The 9,760-nt window shown below is 41.1% G+C and overlaps 1 protein-coding gene across 1 annotated transcript; it reads right to left on the bottom strand.

Moving 5' to 3' along the window:
• Positions 1–5,880: 5,880 nt before the first annotated feature.
• On the bottom strand, positions 5,881–9,395 carry s1pr3a (sphingosine-1-phosphate receptor 3a). The gene is made up of 2 exons (XM_046048572.1): positions 9,155–9,395; positions 5,881–8,343 (listed from the first exon to the last, which is right to left on the bottom strand). Exon 2 carries the CDS (start codon positions 8,238–8,240, stop codon positions 7,041–7,043), a length of 1,200 nt encoding a protein of 399 aa, XP_045904528.1. The 5' UTR covers positions 8,241–8,343; positions 9,155–9,395; the 3' UTR covers positions 5,881–7,040.
• Between the last annotated feature and the right edge of the window lie 365 nt (positions 9,396–9,760).

Raw genomic sequence — 9,760 nt, 5'->3', positions numbered from 1 at the left:
GGGGGGAGGGGGGGGGGGGGGGGGGGGGGGGCGGGGGGGGGGGGGGGGGGGGCTGCTGTAGTCCCATTTTTCAAACAAGGCTCCCTGGGGAGGGATATGAATAATAACGACAGTGGCAGTGCAGCATGTAAAAATCAAACAAATATCACATTCTCATTTCTCTGGCTTTTGTGCGGCTCTTACCTTGTCTCTGCTTTTTTCAGTATTTCTATTAGTGGATTTCTAGTAGACTAAAGGACGCCTAATATAATATAATTTTTATGAGCACATTTGTGTATGTTGGAACAAATGGCACTGTCCCTGCAGCATTATAACATGATACTGGTGTTCAAATTGTAAAATGTGTGTGTGTGCAGCTGTCATATCAGAATCTGAATTTGTGTAATGTCAGATCTGTGGGGGGGGGGTCAACGATTATGCAGTGACGGCAGCTGTTAATCCATCAGACGTGCTTGGAGGAATGAGCACCTGTGATCACCACAGAGCCAGAAAACATGTTAGGAAGCCACATGCGCACACCCGCATGCTTGGTCTAAAAGAGTTGCGTTCAATAAGTGGATGCCATTTTCAGAGAAGACATTTTGACATGCCACAGTATTTAAAGCACAAATGTAGACAATAAAAAAAGAATGACAGCCGAATTCCTTTTAGCTGCTTCAGTTTCGGGGTCCTGGTATCGTGCATGCTGACACACTGTCACACGGTCTTGGCTTTCTTGGACACCTGAATAGAACAGAGCCATTTTTAATGTTATTTATAACTTTTTCTGCTGTGGCAAGTCAAAATGTTGTGAAAAAGGGCAATATTTTCTTAAAGAAACATTTAGCTAATGACATTTGACATTAAAAAGGCACTTACTGATATTAAATGGTTACTATGAAAACTAATATAGTGCCATTCTGCCCAGGATGCTTCAAAAAACAAGAAATTTTAATGGTTATGGTAAAGGTAAATGTCAGGTAAGATAAAATATTTTAGGGGGTTAATAACATGTATTCCTACCTAAATGACAAAATTGGTCGATTGTCAATGCCACAATGACATACATGACCGTTGGAAAGTACCAGTCCAATTGTTTTTCTGGTGAGGACAGGCTGTTCAATTATTTGACTGACAAATGAGATTTTGACTTCATATTAAAAGAGGTTCTGTTAATCCATCAATTTAATCCACAAAGTTAGGGAACTTGTAAGGGACTTTTTTAAAAGACTGGGCAAAATTGAAGCAGCAGAGGCAGAGATAGTCTGGCTTTTAGCTGTTACAAGCATAAGAAATGCTGGATCCTACAATCTCCATAATGCAGTTTCTATATTGCATCTCAGTTGTCTTTCATTACACACACACACAGGACAACTGTTTTCAGACTGAGTAGCACTCCTCCTGATAAGTAAACTGGACTTCATGTGTATAATTCGTGCAGTGCCACCTTAATATTTTTCTCCAAAGTTGTTATTCTGTAAAATACTCATGTTGGTTTTTAAAGGTCCAATAATTTGTTTTTTCCAAAGATGGAACAGTTGTGTTATTCTCACATGAGAAATTTCTTTCTATGTGTTTTGTCTGCGCTTGTCATACTCAAATCAAATCAAGTAAAACTCCACCCACACACTCCTGATAAACTGAGTTGTCGAGTGTCAGTCTCTTAATATAAATGTTTTTTTCTGAAATTTAACGTTAGTTGTTGCTGATTTAGTCATGAGTATTTAATGTGATAGAGAAATATTTCTAAACCAAATTGCCTGGGGCTTTAACTATGCACACTTGAAGTCTATCACGGATGTCTCCACCTCCAGTTGCTCTTTTCACACAGCACACAAACCTCCTAGGCTGCTCGCGTGCACAGAGGCAGGGAACCAGCCAGCTGTGCACACACGCTAAATGCCACAAGTGAGAGACAGGACACGCATGTCAGACTAAAAGTCCTCCGTCGTCCCTCTCACTTATCCCCTATCCCAGACATGCTAATCCCTACAGTTGTGGCGGGCAGGCGTAGAAGAGATGGATTGGAGGTCAGTGTGAGCAGGTGTGCACATGCTGTCAGGCAGTGCCAGAAGACTGCAATCAGAGAAGGTTTAGAGAGAAAGCAGCTGCTGTTTTGGTGGAGAGGGGGACATTGAAGAGAAGAATTTAGAAGAGATTGCTTATCCACTCCTGCCACCTATCTGTTATGATAAAATGGCACTGAAAGAGATAGTAGCGATTGACAAAATACAGTATGTATACAATCTTTATTTAAGTACTTTAAGTACTTTAAGTACAGTACAGGAAGACAGTCTTCACAGGTTCAGTATTTACTCATGGGGGAATCAACAGTTAGCCAGTCTTGGGATCGAGGCGCTTTTGTCATTGTGGCGTTCCCGAACTACAGTTTTAAATTTGAAAAGAATTGTACATACTGAGGCATTTTATAGGATACACTTATACACAGAGTGTGCAGTTCTCTTCTTGTTGTAGGAACAGCCTACTTTTTCATACAGTACACAGTGGTGAGCACAATAATTATCTCCTGTAATGAAAGGCAGAGCACAGAGAACAAACGCATCGTTATTTTAAGGTGGAACGAGCAGCATGACAGTACAAGATATCTCCATGGTCAACCACAGACCTGGTAGTCGATTGCACATTGGTTTTCCTGTCCTCAAGGGAAAAACATACTTTATTCTGATATTTAAAAAAAAAAACATTCTTATCTAAATGTAGAGATCTGTGATCATTGTCATGCAGTTAAACACTTAAACAGATTAGTCAATATATTGTTTAGTCAACTGAGACAAATTTAAAACCATTTTGACGGTTTGGTGATTAATCATTAAGGTCATTTAAAAACACAAAACTGGTTGCTTGTTCCATCATCTCTCTTTGCTGCTTTTTGCTTAATGTGTTTATCAAAAACATCCTCTTGTGCTCAGGGAAACGGAGACATGTTCTACTTTCTGACATTTTAGAGACCAAAAAATTAATCGATTAAATGAAAAAAGGATTAAGAGATTTATCGATAATAAAATAATAATAATAAATAATAATTGCAGTCCTGCAAGGCAAACATGAGGCTCAGGACTCCACCCATCCAAGAATTTGACGTTTTTGTTGTTGCTTCAGGAGAAAGAAAATAAGAGATAAAATGACTTAGCCGAGATGTTAAAATGTCAGATCAAAATATTATTTTCTACTTTGTATTTGTGCTGTAATTCAACTGGATCTGCTCTAGACAGGAGAATTAATGGCAGTGGGGTGTTGAGGGGGATGCTGCGAGGAGTGTCCACCAATCCAAATCTCAGCCAGCTCCTTCAGATATCCTCCTACGAAGTGACCTTTGCCTTCTGCTCAGGATAAAGCCCTCCGATCCCGGGGAGCTTATCGCCAAAGTCTGCCTGGGTCTTCACTCTCTTTGTTGAACATGTCATTACACTGTAATGAAACGGAGAGCAGCAGAGGTGAAGGTAGGAGAGGAGAATCATCATACGCCAGATGGGTGTGTGTGTCTCCTCTGATGAGAGTGGTTCAACTCAGCTGCAGAGAAGAGAATGGTTTCAGCTGGGGGTTCCCTGCGTGATCGCTCTCCGCCTGGGCCCACTCCACCTCCGCGCTGCTTCAAAAGGGGACTTCAGAACGACAGAAGTGTTTCATACTGGCACATTCAGAAGCTCGGACCAGATGGAGTCTTTGTTCCTCCTCTCAAACAAACACACACACAGACACACGTCTGTCTGCACAAAAACGTGACACATGCAAATGCATCCACACACACACACACACACACACACACACACACATGCATGCACTCTTCCTCACCACACAGCAGTATAAAGCCAGCATCATGATGACAGGGGGTGGTGTGATTCTCTTGTCCTCTGTCTTGTTCACATTAGTCATATGCAAATAGGCATTGTGCACAGAGAATGACACAAATCCACCATGTCTAAATCCTCAAAGAAGACCGGTGACGGTTATTTAGTTAACATGATTTATTAAGGTGGTTGACCCAGTTAGCACACGCAGCCATTAAATAGTGTTTGTTTCAGGTGTTTGGAGAAATGGAATTTGTCAGAGCCGGAATTTGAGGACATGAAGACGATTTAAATGAAAAGGAATTTATTAATGTTCACTGAACGTGTCTGAGGTGTGTGTGTGTGTGTGTGTGTGGTTGTGGGGGGGGGGCGTTGAGGGAAAGGATGATGACACTAAAGAGAGTGAAGGGTCTGAGGATGAGAACAGTTTGGATGTGCAATATTTTGTCTTTCAGCATCATCTATATTTTGTGACCTATTTATTATGTTTACCCTTAATAATATTAATTAATTCTTCCGAATTTTTTTTTACCAATCTTTCTAGGATTTGTTCTTAAATTTTTCCTCTAAATGGTAGTTGGAAGTTGGATCTATATTTTAACAGTCCATCCTGACGTTACTGGGAAGATTTTTCTAAATGCAATTTTTTAATCTTCAATCTTTTTTTTTATCTTATGTTTACGTTCTTGAATTAAATGTTCAGGACCACAGGTTTTTCTGATCCAAGAGATTTTGAATTCCCAAGGAATAACGCTTAGTTGTCAATGAAAAGTTTTAATATTCTGTATGTCATTCATTTGTGTGGATTTATTATTTCTTTTCAAACAGATTTTCTGACAACAAAGACATTTAAATCAAACTAAATCTACTGAGGTTTTGAATCAGGATAATGATGGTGTTGAAATGGAAGAGGGGAACTGGGATTCAAAGAGATAGAGAGAGGAGGGGATTCACTGACGTAAGGCCACGATTATCCCCGGCTAATTCATGAAAGAGAGCGTTCAAACATTTCTGACAGGAAGCAGTCAGTGACCTTTAAGCTGGAAATGCTCGGCTGGTATTACACCCTCGCTGTCTTTTTTCATCAGATCTGGAGGCACGGAGCAAAGACACATCCTTTAGCTGAGGTGAGTATGAAATGCCAGTCTGCCAGCTCCTGTCTGGTCTTTGCTGTGCAATGTGCTATGAACAACAAACTCTGTTGCAATCAGCCAATCTATCTGTTCATGTCAAAGTAACCTTCACTGCAGCGGCAGGTTTGTTGGAACAAAATTAGTTCTCACCAATTTAAAGAAAAACTTATCCACTTGAAGTATCTGATAATTTATCAGTATTCATAGCAAAGACAACTGAACTCTTTTCTCAATGTCAGCAACTCTTTTTGTTTAAACACATCCTGTAAATGTGTGTGATGTGAAAATTATGTAAATACCGTTAAAAATCAAAGATAAATTAAATAGAATGTCTCAAGAAAACATGAAACAAAACCAAACAGTTAGTTGACTAATTAATTTAACATACTGGGTAACTGGGGGTTTGTCACACTGAAGTTCCACAAAATTTATACAATGACGTAAGCACTCCAAAGAGGGATCATGCAGTATGCCTTTCATGAGTAATAGCTACCTGACCTCACTGAGCTGGAATCCCCTCGTTAAAATAAATTTCAAGAGTTTCTCTACATTATTCATCATTGGCTGACCCAAGTCTACCCATGAATGGGAATAAGACAGCATCAATCAGATTCCTTTAGGATATTAAATGAGTGCAGCACGTTAAATCACATGGCATTTCTCTTCTCCGGTCTGAATAGCAAATGATAAACTAACAAATGAGAGCATTCATACATTAATATATGTATGGCTGAAGCGTTCATGTGAATGTTGACTACAACAAATATGAGCAAACATCCATCATTCACGTGGTGCAAAAGATGCAGACACTATCTCACTATCGCTGGATGTCCTGTATATGTACAATGACAATTTATGCAGAGGATCAACACAAAGCCCGAGCATGGATGAGAGGTGCGGCTTTGAAAGCAGGCAAGTCATTGATTTAATATAAAAATGTGACACATGTGAAAATCTCATAAAAGGCAATAGGATTTTATTTTATTTGCTATATAATGGTATCAGGCACTACACCACCCTAGGCAGAAATGTCATTTACAGTCTACCACCATTAAATAATTCACATCCAACACTCCTATTCTCTAGTGGTTAGTTGATGTGAGTGGTTTCTAGATGTGCTGATGTGCAGTTATTAGCCATGCTAATTTAGCTCACAGTGCAGCTGATGCTGATATCGTAGAGCTGAGACCAATGAAAGGTGAGTCAGGTGTGGTGTTGTGGAGGGGAACCTGAAATGTCTTGAAATGGCCACTGTAGAGATACTGATTTAAGTCAAAACATAACTCTGGTGTAGCACCACTGTCAGGACAATTCTTTCCTTCTTTCCTGACTAGTGGTGGTAATTATCTAATCATAGCAATGTTGTCTCTCCATTTTTTTTTAAATTCATCCAACAATTTTGTTTTCTGCTGTGTAGTGAGCATCACAGCCTCATGAGGCCGCTAGTCTGACCTTTTGGTCTTGCTTTCTCTGACAGTGCATACTCAGATTATAACAAAATCAATAATAACGTCCCAGTACCATGATGTTTTTTCTGCGCACCAACTATACCAAAAAATTATACTAATAGTATTAAGATGGCAAATGTTTTCACAGAAAATAAATAGTTTACCAGGTCAAGCTGTGATGGGAAATGCAGGTGTTTTAAGAGTACTTGCATATAGCACATGCAATTTGATCTTTTCTGCTTCTAATGATAAAATAAAAAATAAAATAAACACATTGATAGACAATTATACTCTTGTTGCTTGAATAATTACCACGACTGCCATCACAGACATGAATTAAACCAATAGATTTAATTTGGGGCTTGGTTTATGTCCACAAAACTGTCTAATTGTATTTCATAATCGTGAAAAATTAGTATTAATTAAGACAAACACAACATACTGTTACTCTGGTGTTGTAAATAATATTGTTTAGTTGTTGTAAATAGTGGCTTTAAGTGATTTTGATAGTACTCTAATTTGCAATCTGCATTTATTGGTTCCAAGTGAATGTCATTCCTTCATCCTATCCGTGCTACACTGGCCATAGTGCATAAACAAAAAGTGGCTGATAGCAGGACCGTCACTGTCTACTTCTGTGTGACTGTAAGGCGTCATTAAGGTGCTTCTGCTCAGAACTTGCTGAGGGTGGGCAGTGCCCCCGCCTTCACAAGCACAGCTGAGAGCAGGTCTGCAGGTCCAGAGGTATGAGGCACAGCAGTGGCTGAGGGATTTCCATGCTTATTGTCAGAGATCATAGGTGGGGGAACCTTCCCTCTACTCAGCGTGGATTTGCCAACCCCACTGCCCCCTCCTCCACCCAGACTGGTCTTGCTGTTCTCCACTGTGGGGATGACTGTGCCCAGGTGGGGGTTTCCCACTACAGGAATACCGGTGGATTCCATGCTGGTCTGACAGCAACACAGCAGCCGGAAGAAAGCCGCCCTCATCTCCCTGCTGGACAGAGTGTATATCAGAGGGTTGAGGGCAGAGTTGAGCACAGCCAGGGCGATGAACCAGTCCACCTGGTAGAGCACAGGGCACTTATCTGGGCTACAACCAACATCCAGCAGCAGCAGGAGGAAGAGGGGGGTCCAGCACATGACAAACACCCCAAGAACAATAACCACTGTCCTCAGCAGGGCCAGTGAGCGCTCTGAAGGCCGGCTGCTCACCCTGCGGCCGCTAGAGGTCACCAGGCGGTATATCCTGATGTAGAGGATAATGATGGCTACCAACAGGGCGCTGAACACACTGATGCAGAAGGCCACATAGCTCTTAGCATAGAGCGGCAGCACTGTGGAGCAGGAGGCTAGATTGTTCTGGCAGTTCCAGCCCATGCTGGGCAAGGCACTGAGCAGCACTGACACAAGCCAGCAGGCTGCCAGCAATCCCAGAAGTCTCCCCCGACCTGCTGTCTCACATGGACGCAAACGCACCATAGTCATGTGCCTCTCAATCCCAATGGCCAGAAGGCTGAAAGTGGATGCACTGAGGGCCACAAACATGCTCCCTTCTCTGGCAAGCCACTGCACTGGTGTCAAGAAGAAGGTGTTGCGCCCTGAGGTATAGATGTTAACTACGTAGGCCACACCAGCCAGCAGGTCTGACAGCGCCAGGTTTCCAATGAGAAAGTACATTCGGCTGTGGAAGCGCTTGTTCCTCCAGAGTGCGAGCAAGACCATAATGTTCTCCAGAACAATCAGCACGCAGATGAAGAGCAGCACAGCCATCTTGCAGACACTGCCGCTGCGAGGCCGGTCCCACTTCCCAGAGTGGTTGTAGTGGCTGACGATGACAGTATTCATCCCTTCCTCCAGTATGTTCCCCATCCTGCCACAGCAGAGGGCGCCACAGCACTGGACAAAGCAGAGGGAGGCAAGACTGCTCAACCTGGGAGGGTCACAACTGGCATCTTAGAGCCCCTTAAAGGACCTGCCAATCAAATGCAGTTAAGAGATAACATTTATATGTAACACTTCAAAGTCACAAAAGTTACACTCAACAACATTTTGATTAATTTATGTAAGAAATAAATCTCTAGGAAGACTCCAAGAAATCAAACCAATTGTTATGTAGAAACATCATAAATAGCAAAGTTAAATACAAAACAGTTATATATTAGGCCTACTTACTTCATATTACTTAATTTTTAAGACTAAAAATCTCTCTCATAGAAGTGTCCTCGCCAACATAGCTGTATACAGGCTATAACACTACACATACTGATAAAGAAATCGATCAAATGAAGAAGAGTCTGTAGAGTAGGAAATTCTAAGAATTTTTTTTCTATGTTGCCCCCACATCTCTGACTAAATTATTTTCTAGTTAAAGTATGCACTGTGACTCGTAAATAAACGTCGATGTAAAAGGTTCCAACATAATCCTTAAATGATGCTTTAGAGCCTGTAATCCTCAGGTTGGATGAACATGTTTGTCTCATAATTAAACTCAATTATGTGTATCCCAGCTTAATACACACTGTAAGAAAAGAATGGATCAAATAGGCTATTCTTCTTTATCAAAATCAAATAGTTGGTAACCTTTAAACACTATTTAGTTGGAACAAGATGCCTACTCGTAGAGGTTTAAACATATTTTCTGTTTTGGAAAAGTTTTTCAGTTAAATAGAGTTGCCCTGTCATTTTCAAACTGAGAGTAGCGTACCCAAAACTGCAGTACTTGATTGGTAAAATTTTTGCACAGTTGGTCTATTATTCTTCACAGCTACAGTAACGTGTCGTACCTTTTGGAGTTACTGGTCCCATCGAAACATCCCGGTGGTGTGGCGAGATTTGGAGAATTTGGTAGCCGAAGTTAATTTTTTTTTCTCTCCTGAGTAACGATGCGCTGGTACAAAATATGTGATTGACAAAAATGGGTTATCTTTGACGTGAAGTCAAAACTCCATATCTTGTTCTCGTGCGTTTAAAGTCTTCCCAATCACTTTAGTATTTTCCTACAAACATCCACTATGTGTCCTGGACTTTCCGGCGTCCTCTCCACACCGTGACTCTCGAGCTCTGACAGCCCTTCTACCCCTCCCAGGGCCGGAGGGGCGGGATCTTCCCTTACCTCTCCATTTGGATTTGGATTACCATTAATTATGAGTCAGGAGAGAAGTCAAAGACACTCGTGTCATTATGCCAGAGGCTAAAATGTTGTACAGATGTGTAACTTTATTTTTCTAACGCTATATACAAGCAGGTCATTTTTTAAGTGTAGTCTGAAGAGTTTTGTTTTTGTTCTCCATGAACACAACTGAGCTGACTGTTTCAAACAAGAACACCTAATTTGTCTGTGTCATAAAATTACTGCACTTATCCCAACACATCATACAATGTTTTTCTCT

Source organism: Micropterus dolomieu, linkage group LG05 (genome assembly GCF_021292245.1).
Source record: "Micropterus dolomieu isolate WLL.071019.BEF.003 ecotype Adirondacks linkage group LG05, ASM2129224v1, whole genome shotgun sequence".
In the NCBI taxonomy this organism is placed as follows: domain Eukaryota; kingdom Metazoa; phylum Chordata; class Actinopteri; order Centrarchiformes; family Centrarchidae; genus Micropterus; species Micropterus dolomieu.
Note: the sequence above shows the minus strand (reverse complement) of the source record. Positions and strands in the feature narration are given on the sequence as shown.

What these genes read in the sequence shown, in the direction of transcription:
- s1pr3a (XM_046048572.1), bottom strand. Translation starts at nt 8,240, where the DNA reads ATGGGGAACATACTGGAGGAAGGGATGAATACTGTCATCGTCAGCCAC.